General features: G+C 39.6%; 1 protein-coding gene and 4 non-coding genes across 5 annotated transcripts; 2 read left to right on the top strand and 3 right to left on the bottom strand.

Moving 5' to 3' along the window:
* Positions 1-2,371: 2,371 nt before the first annotated feature.
* On the bottom strand, positions 2,372-2,563 carry LOC117134756. Its single transcript, XR_004458832.1, has one exon. It is a non-coding gene; the product is annotated as a small nucleolar RNA U3 (small nucleolar RNA).
* A 254-nt stretch (positions 2,564-2,817) lies between these two features.
* On the bottom strand, positions 2,818-2,899 carry Trnal-aag. The gene has a single exon. It is a non-coding gene; the product is annotated as a tRNA-Leu (tRNA).
* Positions 2,900-4,327: 1,428 nt separating this feature from the next.
* Positions 4,328-4,409, top strand: Trnal-aag. Its single transcript has one exon. It is a non-coding gene; the product is annotated as a tRNA-Leu (tRNA).
* Positions 4,410-4,663: 254 nt separating this feature from the next.
* On the top strand, positions 4,664-4,855 carry LOC117134753. Its single transcript, XR_004458829.1, has one exon. It is a non-coding gene; the product is annotated as a small nucleolar RNA U3 (small nucleolar RNA).
* A 4,635-nt stretch (positions 4,856-9,490) lies between these two features.
* LOC108595575 lies at positions 9,491-10,654 on the bottom strand. The gene is made up of 2 exons (XM_017980836.1): positions 10,499-10,654; positions 9,491-10,437 (listed from the first exon to the last, which is right to left on the bottom strand). The coding sequence occupies exons 1-2, from the start codon at positions 10,609-10,611 to the stop codon at positions 9,594-9,596; spliced, it is 957 nt and encodes a 318-aa protein (XP_017836325.1). The 5' UTR covers positions 10,612-10,654; the 3' UTR covers positions 9,491-9,593.
* Between the last annotated feature and the right edge of the window lie 3,330 nt (positions 10,655-13,984).

Below are 13,984 nucleotides of genomic sequence, written 5' to 3'. Positions count from 1 at the left end.
GGCCTGCCTGGAAAATTTCTCTTTGCTTTGCTTTTACTTTACAACTTTTTTATGAAGTTTGCCTTTCATTTGTTTCGTTCTGAGCGAAGAGATCTCATCATATTTTAATGTCGAGGATTCCGTGGCGGCATCTTTGGCTTTTTCTATGTTTCAAATTATGCTCTTGAGAATTGCAGTTCGTGATTTTAGCGGGCAATTTTATTGGTTTGGGGGGTGCTGGCTCAGCTTGAGTACTATTTTTATTTCGAGGGGTTGAAGCTGCTTTAAACCTTTGGCTTTGGCTTAATGCAAGTGCAGCTGCTGCTGCTGCTGGGCGGACTGACTGACTGACTGAGGTGGCACGCACATATCAACTGGATTTTAATTAACGCGCTTAAGTCGGCATTAACTTGGCCTAAGCCGTTTTTAATTTCGCCCCAGCCAACGAACCAACGCGAACGGTTCATATAATTGAATTAGCCAAAGGCAGCAGCAGCAGCAGACAGTGAACCTTATGCGCTGTTATCCTTGATAATTAATTTAGACGCAATTGTCCAGTGTCAGTGTCCACTACCGACTAGTCCAGTGTGCAGTGTTCAAATCCTTTGCCATTTCATGTCACGTGCGACGATTTTTTTTCATAAATCGCCAGCCCCAGACCCCGGCAACAACTTTATGCAGCGCAGAAAATGAAAATACAGCAACAAGCGAAAAAAGAAAAGAATGAAAGCTGAAAACAAAACGAAAAGCATTCTTATGGCAAAAAAATGAAGCAGCAATTTTGACAACGCACGTTTTTAGCCCAGGCCAGGCCAGAGAGCAGTTTAGCTAAAGTAACTGAAGGGGCTGCTCCCGTTCTCCCGTTTCTCTGCGGGCTCAATACATGGGCAGGTAAACTGAAGATGCACACGTAGCACGCATTGGATGCGTCAAGTTGCTGTAACAACGTTGGCAAAAATGGCAGCACCTTTTAGACGAGCCATGAAATCGAGTTTACAGCTACACACACACACACACACATGCATGCTATATATGTGTGTGTATTTAGGGGCTTACAATATGTATATGTAGTCGTGGCAGGCAACCATAATTAAATGTCAAAAATGACGCTACGTGCAAGGCAAGCAAAATTTTCTAGTTCCTAGCTCAAGTGCTGCCTTTGGCCAATCTTTCGATTGTGCAAGAAAGAAAAAAAAGCAGCCACATACAAAGCTCCAAGCTGCAAACATTAACATTTATTTGAAATCGTATGGAGTGCAGGAAAATTTCTCATGAGCAGCTTTTCTGCTTTAAGCATTTTATAACCGTAACCATTATAAGTTTCATTAAAAAAAATCATAAGAAATTTCCTATTAATTATTAATATTATTAATAAATATTGATTTTTTCGATTTTCATTAATGTTAATTATTATATTTAATTGTTATAATTTTATAAAGCTCCCAAATAATCATTATTAAGTTTATCATAGAAAATCTGTATTGAGCTTTTTTAAAAGATCGTTGCCTACTTTTACGATATAAATATTTAAGCAAACATGCATGAAAGCATGCATTAAATAATTTTTTAAAGGCCACATTCAAAGTCAACTCACATCGACCAACTTTACGTTGTAATTTTTGCTTTATCAATTTATAAAATTCTATCAGCAATACCCATTTGGAATAGCTTAATTTAGTACACACACAAAAAAAAACTTTTACTCAACTAAAAAAACTCAAAAATGAAAAAAAAAAAAGCTCAGTACAGTAAAAGTAATTTAACATTGCGCATTTTCTACTTACATGCCCCCCGCCTCCTACTCTATTGCATACGCCATTTGCAAACTCTCAAAAAAGTAGCTAGAAACTATTAAAAGTTTTTTTTCGCTTTTATATATATTTTTTTTGTTGTGTACTCTCGAATATGTATCGTACTTTTATTGCCATTCTCTATTATTTGTTACTGTTGTTGCATGTGCATATTTTGCCCCGGAGGCATAGAAAATACGGGGCCCAACAACAAAAGCATCTACTACGTTGGTTATGAAAAAGTACTTAACGTGCACAAAACTTATGTGCCAAGAGATTTCCTTTAGTACGTAACGGTACTGAAGCCGCGCACTCCTGAAAGTTACCACGACATACCAATATATTTCACCAGCTATATTATACAGCTAAAGCAACAGCAGCTAGCAAACATATCTGTGTGTGTGTGTTTGTGTTGTGTAGTAAACTCATAAAATATTGCCAATAAAGAAAAAACATGTCGTTGGGGAAAGAGCCATAACAATCCATCGAACGAACACAAGTGCAAACTTTTCTTATGCTCAACGCATTTTTCAGCAGCACTTCTAACAACAATATCTTTCTTAAGTTGTAAGTTTCAAATTGATTAATTTAAAGTTGGGTACACCACTCAGAATTCGTTCTATTCGTGTTACCGAGCGATCATCGAAGCGTTACGCACACAAAGGTGCAAAACGCAAAACCTCACGCTGCCGAATAAAACGATTCACCTCATCAACGCGGGTGTGTGTGACTTTCAGCTAGTGTGAAAGTAAGTGAAGACTGACTACAGAAATGATCCTGTGAAGTATAGTCTTAAATTTTCAACACACAATCAAGCGCTCTAGATCATATGCGCGCATGAACCAGTTGGGAATTACTACGCACGCGCTATTGAAAAAAGAACAACACGAGGGTTGCTGCTTAGCGCGAACGAACTAAACAGCGCTGCTGCTAAGCACATTTTTTTTTTGCTATGTAGCTGTTGTTGTTGTTGCTTTCGTTTAGAATGATCAGTTCGCATTGTTCTGTGTAAGTTGAGAGTAAAAATATAAAAAAAATAATTTTCACTTGGCAGCGGTGGGATTCGAACCCACGCCTCCGAGGAGACTGGTGCCTTAAACCAGCGCCTTAGACCGCTCGGCCACGCTACCATCCGCCGGCTTCGTGCCAAAAGCGCTATAAGGGACTGAGTGTCATTTTGTTTGACTTGATTGGCAACGATGATGTAACAGGCTCGCAGTTTATGTTTACATGCTGAACTATTTTGATAGCCAACAAGACAAGCAGCCACATGGGGAGGCAACACCTTGAGTTTATTCTACATGCCACACTGCGGCGCATATAAATGCGCTCATTGGGGGGCGGAAATCAATTTGTGGCGCTTGCCTTTGGAGACTTTTGCATTAAAATGTTTATTATTTTTGCAAAACTGTCAGCGTTTTTGCTTTTTGTTAGACGCCTGTGGAAATGCGTTTAAAATTCAAATGAAAATGCGAATTTATGCGAATGCGTGACGTGAAAGGGGCACAACTTCCAAGACCCTCACATATGCAACCCCAGCAACAATTTGCCGCTGCTTCTGCTTTTGCTACTGCTGAATTGTTATTGTTCTTGCCTCTTGTCGGTTGTTGCAGCTATAAACTGAAGCCGGCGACTGGCAGACAGCAACAGTTCTTCGCTATACATCCGCAATGAAATTAGAAAATTGCAATAAAAATCCTTACACGGCGACAAGCAAAACAAAAACAAAGTCTGCGGTTTGCTTGGTCGAGTCTCCGTTTGTGGCTGTGGCTGCGGCTGTGGCACGTGGCAAGTGGTAAGGGTTGGTTGGCAACATTTGCGGTTTCATTAAAATGCCAGCAAAGGGCTACAAAAAGAGCAGCCGCACCGCAGCCGCGTCAGCAAACAAAATATTTGCCACACACACACACACACGTGGAATCGGGAATATTCACAAATTTAAGGTGCAAATAATTATAAAGTAATATATTTGTATTATATTGCCAGACAGGCGCGTAAAATGCAAAAAATCACGTACAGCTTCATTTTTGGAGAGAGTGTTGTTGCCGCTAATGGAGTTAATTGTGGCCATTACCCGGTCCGGAGTCCGGACTCCGGACTCCGGGCCCGGTCAAGCCGGGGCCAACAATTTGCAGCAGGAATGCTGCGAGCCTTGTTCATGGCTATTAAATTAAATTTCAAACAATTGACTAACTGAAATGCCAAGAAAATCGAACAAAAGCGTCTTTTGCCAGTCGCACATTCCAACTCCAACTCGGATGCCATGCCTTTGGCTATTAAAATGCAAGGCGTCGCCTAAGACCGTGAAGCAAGTGGAGGAAAGACATGACAACAAAATGAATGAGTTGACAAATAGTTTGCCTGACAACGCAGAATTTAAAATTTGTATGCATTCTGAATTACACCAATTTCAGTTTCAGACAAACTAAATACGATTCAATTAATTCTGTTCTTATTCTATTACTAGCGACTGCAGGCAAAATAAAAATATTTACCAAGTGTTGTGTAAATGAATGTGCGTTTACTGAATTACGCCTTTTGGCATCAGCGAATCATATGGTAGCGTGGCCGAGCGGTCTAAGGCGCTGGTTTAAGGCACCAGTCTCCTCGGAGGCGTGGGTTCGAATCCCACCGCTGCCAAGTGAAAATTATTTTTTTTTTTTTTTTTACTCTCAACTTACACAAAACAATGCGAACTGATCATTCTAAACGAAAGCAACAACAACAGCTACATAGCAAAAAAAAAAAATGTGCTTAGCAGCAGCGCTGTTTAGTTCGTTCGCGCTAAGCAGCAACCCTCGTGTTGTTCTTTTTTCAATAGCGCGTGCGTAGTAATTCCCAACTGGTTCATGCGCGCATATGATCTAGAGCGCTTGATTGTGTGTTGAAAATTTAAGACTATACTTCACAGGATCATTTCTGTAGTCAGTCTTCACTTACTTTCACACTAGCTGAAAGTCACACACACCCGCGTTGATGAGGTGAATCGTTTTATTCGGCAGCGTGAGGTTTTGCGTTTTGCACCTTTGTGTGCGTAACGCTTCGATGATCGCTCGGTAACACGAATAGAACGAATTCTGAGTGGTGTACCCAACTTTAAATTAATCAATTTGAAACTGATTGTGAGAAACAATTAGAATTATGGGCTGAATGTTCGCCCATTTTATTTTGTGTTTTGCTGTGGAGCAATTAAAAAGAGTAACTGAAAATACCTGTCGCTGTTTTTCAGTGGAACTTTTTCAAGTGTTTGCTGCCACTTTGGCGGCCCCATGCAATGTTTAGTGAAGTGCGGATTTTACATTTTGTGTTTCAAGTGTGCTTCGTGCTCAAGGCGTTGGGCAGATAAATTCTCGCAGTCACCCGCCACCCAACTGCAATTTGTAAAAAGTTGTTTGCTAATTGGATAGCGGGGTCTGACACTTTTCTAATTACTTAATGCTGCATATGAATAACCCTTGAAGAGAGAAGTACACAACGACGTGATTTTAGCTTAATTTACTAGAGAGCAGTTAGCATAGCATATTTAAGTATTATTACTGTTTGTTTTATTGTGCTGTTGAGGTAGAACATAGAACATAACACGTAGTACTCTCGCATGTACTGTTATTCTAACTGCTTACATCAAAATACATTTGAAATGTGGCGAAACGCAAACCGCAGCATTTTCGGCAAGAAAAACATTTCGCCATCATCATCAGCAGCAGTCGGAGCAGTAGCAAATGTAAAAGTTCTTTGCATGCGGCACCCCCTTTGGGGAAGGTGGTGGATGGGTGGAGAATCGATGCTGTAATTGATGTCTTTGCGACATGTTAGCAAAGTGTTTACGTTGGGAATTACCCAAGTGTGCCAGCAGCTCTATCTTTAAGTATACACATGTGTGTGTCTCTGTGTGTGTGTGTGTCTATGGGCGTGTCACGCCCACTGCCAGTTGACATGCAGCCCGTTTACGTGCACTTAATGAAATGTGCCCCAAAATGGAAGCACGTTCCGGGCATCAATTTAATGAGCCTGCCACTGAAGGCGGCGCTGCTTCAGCTTTGGCGACTCGTGAAATTTTTAAATGTCGCAGTGTAAATTCAATTCTCATTTGCAATAGCAGCAGCAGCAGCTGCAACAGTAGCAAATGCATTATTTAAACGAAAGAACATATCAAGCCGCAAAGTGCGCAGCTTAGAAGGGATTCGTATCGCTTTTAAAATGCATGCATGCTTTTAACAATTCAGCCACAGAACAAAATGCGCTTCAATGTGTGTGTGTATGTGTGTGTGTGTGTGTGCAGAATGCCGCAGCATCAACCGCAATGGCTTAAAGGCAACAAGACGTTAGCACATGTGTCGCAACTCAATGCTCACAGAAACAGAAAACCAAAAGTACCTCAATCCCCACCCCCTCACCCTGCCTTCTATCTCACGCAAATAAAAAGAGCAAAAAAACAAAAGCACAGACATGTCGAAGGTGCAAAAATGCGTTAAGCATAACATGCTAATTCCAGTCCCCCCCCTATCCAACCCAGCAACCAAAGCATCTCCTGGGAGCAGACACTGCGTATACGTAATACGAGCGCTTTGTGTGCCATTTGATTCTGAACATTTTGCAGTTCGTTGGCTTTTTGGGTCCTGGGCAAAAAACTTCTGCGGTTAGCAGACACACAAGCTCAGCGACTGGGGCAGGGCACACACCTGGGTGTGGTTTGAGAACATTTTTCGAAGTTCCAGCACCAATGTGATTAAAACTGCTGCCCCAACAACTTACTTAAAATTAGTTATATGCGAAAAAAAACAAGCAAAGTCTGCTAATCAACAAGTAGGCAAATTGATTCGTAAGCTCTTTTGAAAAGTTTAAAATATACTACAGATCTCTGAACATTTTAAACCCATTCTTTGACTTTCCGAAATATACTTGAATTTCTACTGCTTTACTTATTGAATTTATCACCACTTAATAAAATTTTATAGTTTTCTTGCTTAAATTGTGTACCAGTTATTGCTTGATATAAAAATATGTATATTCTATATTTGTTTAATATTCAATATAAGAATAAATCGAATACAAATAACCGTAAGAGCTGTTGGTAATGCTTGAAAATAGTTTAATATAAACATAGATCTTGACGTAGGGCTGAAATTGAAATTAAAAACAATGAGAGAAGTTGACTGTTAAATTTTTCGAACGAAACTATCATGTTGAATATGTTGAATATTTTCGACAACAGATTTGAGTTCTTAGGGGGAAAGAACAGTTTTTTGCAAGCAGCCCTAAAATGGTTAAAATAATTTTTGAAAACATGTGTACTTAGCCCGAACAGTCAATAAACAAAAGCTTACTTGTAAGCTTTTGCTCTTTGTTAGTCTCTCGCTCACTCTCACAAGCTTATCGCGTGCTTTTCGATTTACCACTTGAGTGCCCAGCTCTCAGTCTTCTTTAGCCATGGAGCGCGGTCAACGTAATATGCAAAGATATCTCCATAAACCTGCTGTGCGAATTGGAATCGTTGTGCTTGTCGTGCATGCCGTTTGCTGGGTTGGCTGGAATGCCACAAATGGTGGCAATGTCAGCCAGAAGAACGACAAGGCGCTTGCTACTCATGAAGAGCTTCGAGCTGCCATCAACAAAGGCAACAATTGATCTCGAGTCTAAAAAGTGCATTAGCAACATTGACTGCAGTTGTTATGCAAGTTCTAAAAAGTGTGAATGTTGGCTGTGACTTACAGTTATAATGCGCCAAATTGTTAATGAGTTATCAAAAAAGCTTTCGTCAAAAGCTCGCTCAACGTAAGATTATCAGCTGGCATGCCCTCTACAGTGGTGCGAGCTTTATTTTATTTGTGTAAATCAGCTGTTCTATTATTTCAATGTATTCTCTAAGGTATTATAATTTAAAAAATATAATAATCAACATGACAAAATGCAAAACAATGAACTGCTTTATGTGAATTGTATTTAATGCTTAAAAATATATAAATAAAAAAATGTATAGATATATAAATATATATACTTTACATATTAAAAAGTTTTGTTTTATATTTTATGTGTAAAAATATCTTAGAAAATTAAAAACATTTTTATTTTTTAACTACGAAGCAACTTTAAAGTTCAGCATCTTAAACCATGCTCTTGATTTAATGCCCAACTCTTTGTTTAAATATGAAACTAACCTGTTTATTATTAATCACAGTTAACTGCTCTCAACGCTTAAGCTTTCGCTCTTAAGCCAAAGTAGAAAGCTTGCAGCTGAGCAAAGCCAAGTTTCAATTTAGTATCGCAACTTGCTTTGATCAGGTGTGAAGGCTGCTAAAAAGCAAAACAAAAATGTTTATAAAGTGGATAAGTCTGCATTTGCTGCTGCTCTTGCTGTTGAGCTGGCAAGGCGACACACTGCCCTCAAATATCACTCAGATCACCACCGCCACCACCGCCAAGATGCCTGCAACTGAATCTCCTCCAATTCAGAATGTAACACCGATCATATTGCAAAGCATCTTGATAGTGCCGCGAGCTTGCCCAGAAGGCTTTAAGTTAATCGGTGAACGTTGTCGTCCGAACGCTTAGACTGTGAAACCAAATAATGTGTTAGAATAAAAAACAACCATAACAAAAACCCAATAAAAAGAAAAGCAAACAACTGTGCAGCTTCACAAAATAATTTGTTGTTTTATTTAAATTAAATATGCAAACGTGCTTGGCTGAAGTTTGTGCCAAATTGTTGAATGGGCTAGCGAAAGCGTTTTTTATGTAGTTCAGTGTAGCTTATCAGCTGTAGTCATCAGTGCATGAAAGAAGAAGCAGATTGAAGATGATCTTCTATGGAAGAACAAGATGCATGACCTCAAATGAATAATGGGTTTGTTATTCACATAAACAGCTCGTTAGCCAATCAGCTGCTAAATCCCTTCCGCTTGAAATTCACGTCAATTTCATTCCGTTTTTTCACTGACCAATCTGCGAAATAGTTCGGCCTGAAATAGTCTCTTACACTTCTATCCCGTCGCGGAAACTTCCACATGGAAATCATTTTTGCGGAATTCTATTTCATTGAAGAATTTAGCTAGACACAAATATAATAACTAAATAAATATAATTACTTAAACAATTAGCTCAAATTGCAATAACAAAATGAATCATAGCAGCCCTTTTTTGTTTATATAAATAACACTATTATTATTTTTTTTTCAATGTCATTTCTTTAAAACATTACACGATACTTGCCGATTTGTTGGCAGTTAAATGTTCCAGACATTCCGAATATGAAATAGTTCCAAGCTCCCATAATCTGTACGCGCTAGCGCTCTGTGGATCTTCAGCATCAAGTTGTTTATAAAATCGGGACTGTTCTACTAGAATTTCGTCTCTTGTTAATTTTCTTTCTACAGCTGTTTGCTCAGTGGTGACAATTTGAGTCTCAGAGCTGTAGCCAAAAGAAGTTCAATTTAATTCGTATATTCCAATCTGATCTTTGCCGTTTTTGCCTATTGTGTAGTTTTCAAAGTATTAAATGCGCAGCAAGCAACAAAAACCAAAGCTGATATAGCGATAAGCCGCTGATCCATCGATTCGTCAATTCCATTACGTATACGCTTCAAGCTCTGGCAATTGTCAACTAAACAACAGCAAGTCAGAGTCTATTTTCTGCATACTGCTTATCAAATTATGCTGACTAATATAACATGTCTAATTTGTTGTGTTTCTAATCAGTTTATTTTATTTTATATGCTCTTATATTTTAGCTGCAGGATTGTTATAAAGTTTTTGTTGTTTATTCCAATGTATAAAATACCAATAATTTTGTTTATAATAAGTCCAATTGCAGTTACAATAGTCTGCAACTTAAGCCTTATAGCGACAATGACCTGCTTTCAGCTCCGTACCCTCTGCACAAACTGGAGATGTCTCGAACAGATTGCGCGTCCCGATGTATTCGATCTGAGCCCCTCCTCCAGCCTGAGCCTTGGGATCACTGCTGCTCACCACCTGAGGTGACAAGTACTCCTTGTCACTGAATATGGAGGCAATGGCGTCATTGATTCGCTGCACATTACCAGCAGCTGGCCGTGGCTGTATGGTATAATCTTCCAGATGACCAGCAGGCTGCTCCTGAATTGGGCGTGGCTGTATAGCTGTGGGATCTTCTACTTTGGTGTCTAGGATTTGAGGATTTGTTGCATCAGGATGTGGAAAATTGAACTTTGAGTAATCCATTACTTCAGGTTCTGGTCTTGGCTGCAAGCGACGGCTAAACACAAGTTGATCTTCAACTGGAGTCGATGGTCGCGTAGGATTTGGATAGACATAGTCTGTCGTAGGCTGCTGCTGAGCATCGGTGCTCTCCGTTGGGCTTGGAATAGGACGCGGCTGTAGTGGATTGGCAGGGGCTTGCTCTTCTTGTTCTGGAAACGGACGTGGCTGTAGTGGAGCCTCTCCTTGTCCTGGAAACGAACCTGGATCCATGTGCCTGCCATGTGGATAAAACTGCCCATGATGTGGCCACTCATGATCATGGAAATGACCATGTCGCGGTAGCTGCACAAATCCAGGTCCATGTTGGGGCTGCCAATGACTATCAAAGCCTGCATTTGCATAAGGTCGATCAAAGCGGGGCTGCTGCCAGCCGGCTGGTCTACGCTCCATGGGTCCGCTATATCCCCAGCCGCCATGATCGTAACCCGCTTGGCTAAGCGGCAAATAAAATATTGAATACAAATGCAGCAAAGCTCAAAAATTTGTTAGCTCACCCATGTGACCAGTGTGGATTTTCCCAGTGTGCCTGGGCCTGCATTGGTTGCGCATTTCGCAGCATTATCAGCAGAGCTAGAGATAATCCCGTGAAACGGGCTAACAATGCCATGACGATTTTAATTCCAGCTTAGCTGCAAGTCAAATCAAGACTGTCGATCGTAGCTTCAAAACAATTTTCAAACAGTTCTTATCAGTATTAACTTATACTGACTGACTCTTATACGCATTAAATCGAATGCTTTTTTTTATAAGTTAATTTAAATGAAAAATAATGTAAATGAGTCAGTTAATTAATTGCAAGTTTGTTGTACAATTTCTTCTTAGACTACCAACTAAGATTGCATTGTAAAGATAACGGCAATGTTAATTACCGTAAATACTGGGAATTTTGTTTGGAACAAATACTATGGAAGAAGTTTTAGAATATAAAGTAGGAGTGCAAGTATTAACTTATAGTAATATTTCAAGCAGCTTTAGAACAAGCTATAAAGTTTAATTATTTTGAACAGACGTTGATAGCATTTATTTACGTAATATGCTTATGTTTATATGATCCGCTTATGTGAAATTAATGTTCATTCATGTTTACATTTGCTGTTTATTAAAGACTTGACGCCTTTGTTTAATTGTTTAATAAAAACTTTTTATGACATTTTTCTCGACTTGTTGTTGTCTAACCTTGTCGAGGGTAAATGGGAGATGCAAGGGTATCGAAAGTTGAAACCTCTCTCTGTACATTTAGACAAAACGTGCTTGACTTTAATCACATCTGTTGATTAGCTTGAGTCTATTTATATGTATTACTATATGAGCATTATCTCGAAACTTTATTGTCATGTGGCTTAGTTTGTAAAGTTGCAAGCTCTCAAGATTAACTGAAAACAGCTGTTGCGCAACAATTAAAAGCCAACACTTGTTGTATAACTTAAGTTTGCATTTATTGCATAAAGTCCTAATTTAAATAAACATTTCGAATTGTGCTGTAGTTAGGCTGGAGAGCGGCAACGACCCGATCTGCGATCCGTTCCTTCGGGACATATCTGCACCGAGTCCGTAAGAAAACGATTGTCCAGCTTTATTGTAGTTGAGTTGGTGCTTGTTGTTGCATTTGTTGTTGTTGGAGTGGTTGTTGTTGTACTGTTGTTATCAATGGACTTCATCGCTTCCGGAGGCAAACTAGTGCTGTTCACTTCAGGCAAAGCCATGTAAGTGCTATTTGAGTAAGTTTCCAGTTCTTTATCCTTAGGGAACACAAAGCCTTCCGCTTTGTCTTTGTTCGGCACTCGTCTTGTCACATTTTGCGCTTCTACGTTTACCACGCATATTAAGAGCAGACAAACACTTAATATAGCAACTGTTAACTGCATTGTATATTTATTTATTTATTTATTATTTTTTGAATAAATTTAAGCAAGAGCGCTCACTACTCAACAATAAAGCGCGTTTAGCTGCTGGCGCATTGCGTGTTTGACTGAGACCTGAGCTGGAAGCTCTGCTCTCTTGCCGCTACAGATCATTCCAGTCTAAATTCACCAATATCTGGAAGAAAGCTTTGCCTGCTCAGCTATAAATATGTAAACAAAAGTCTAGCTACAAAAGCTTTACAGTGTCGCTCAGCAAATTGCGCACAGCTCTCACAGTCTCTCTCGAAATAAAACTTAAGCTTTTTGCGTTGTCTTTTTATGGGCAAACTATTTAGGCCTTTTGACGACAGCGATCGTTAACACGCTTAACGCCTTCGGTGCACTGGGGAAACGTGATGAGAATTAACTGTCTTTTTGGCCTTTGTTGAGAATCCACTTTGCCATTTTCTTGGACTGGCGACTTGGCAACCACTTTGTTGACTTTCGTGGCTACTGAAGAGGGGTTCAAGTCCACTTTAATGGTTTCTTGAGAAGACTTATCTGGCTTTGATTCAACTTTGGGCTGGTGAGGGAGATTTACAGTACCTTCCTTCTTCGGGATCTGAGCAGGGGCTGTGATTGGCGCTTTTGGTGACAGTTTACCAGCACTCGGATACACAGAGCGATCTCCAGTTGGCTTTTGTGCCTGGCAGAGCAAGCACAGCAACGTCAATAACAAAGGCAGTGGCCAGGGAAACCAGGAACTACATTTTAATAGCATATTTCCAAGATCAAACACGTTCAACTCTTTCAAAATCACTTCGAAAACTATGAAAATATTCTCACTTGCACTGTATTCAGATCCGCCCGGTTCTAAGTTAAACAAGTCGACCAATGGGGTAAGCATAAAACTCAGATTTGTTGAATGCATAATTAATATTGGTTATTTAATTACCACGTTGCACTAATAATATTAATAATATCTCAGCCGCTATTATTAATATTATGAGTGCAATATATTAGATATTAGATAATAATTAAACTCAAGCTCATACACTTTTTATTGGTCAAACCCTTTAGGCAGGTTGGCGACAACGACCGGCATATACTTTGTAGCCCTTGGGACAAATGAGCACCGACCCTATAGTTCTCTTTCCTTGAACTGGCGCCTTGGGAAACACCATTGTTCTATCTACTTGCGCTACTTCAGTTGCCTGGCAGAGCAAACACAACAACGTCATTAGCAATTGCAGTGCCCAGGGATATTTCAGTTGCATGTTTAGGTCAAACACGTTCAACAATTCCAAATGCGCTTTGGATACTGTCATATTTGTTAAGATCTTTCCGGCTCTTAGTATGAAAATTAAATGTGTCTAATTTCCATGCATAATGGTTAATGTTCAAAACATCACTCAAGTTACATTATGAATAGTTAGTAGCGACTGATTAAATTAAACTCAAGCTGTTAGTGTATAAACTTTTTATTGGGTTAGCTTTTCAGGCGTTTTGGCGACAACGACTGCCAACACGTTTGAGGCCTTCGGGACACTGGGGCAACGAGGTAAGCACTATCTTTCTCTTTGGCCTTTGTTGAGACTCCTCATTGACTTCATGCAGTGGCTTCTGTTGCTTAAATTTGTTGGCTTCTTGGGAAGGCTTCTGTGGCTTAGATGTGACTCCAGGCTGGGGACGGAGATTTTCAGCACCCTCATTTTTCAGGAACTGAGCAGGGGTTGCAATTGGTGTTTGAATTACATTCACAGCGTTTGTTGACAGTTTCACAGCTCTCGGATACACGGAGCGATCTCCAGTTGGCTTTTCGGCTTGGCAGAATAAACAGAACAACGTCAATAATAACAAAATCGGTGACCAGGGAGTCGCGGAACTAAATTTTAATGGCATGTTTATATCAAACACGTTCAACCTCTCCAACTACGCGTTGGAAACTGTGAAAATGTTCTCACTGTCAATGTGCTAAGATCTTTCCGGTTCTGAGTTAAGCAAGTCGAGCAATAAGGTATAAATTGAACTCAAAATTGTCTAATTATATGCATAATTGCTATTGCCCACTCAATTATCAAAATGCACTCATATTATGAATAGTTAATAACGACTGAGAAAATTAAATGAAACTCAAGC

The sequence above is a fragment of the Drosophila busckii genome, chromosome 2R (genome assembly GCF_011750605.1).
Source record: "Drosophila busckii strain San Diego stock center, stock number 13000-0081.31 chromosome 2R, ASM1175060v1, whole genome shotgun sequence".
NCBI classification, from domain to species: Eukaryota; Metazoa; Arthropoda; class Insecta; order Diptera; family Drosophilidae; genus Drosophila; species Drosophila busckii.
This window is presented reverse-complemented; position numbering and strand designations above follow the sequence as displayed.

Excerpts from the sequence above, each read along its gene's own strand:
- LOC108595575 (XM_017980836.1), bottom strand. The coding sequence starts at position 10,611 with ATGGCATTGTTAGCCCGTTTCACGGGATTATCTCTAGCTCTGCTGATA. Across the intron at positions 10,438-10,498 it reads AATCCACACTGGTCACATGG|CCAAGCGGGTTACGATCATG; the intron begins GTGAGCTAACAA and ends TTTGCCGCTTAG.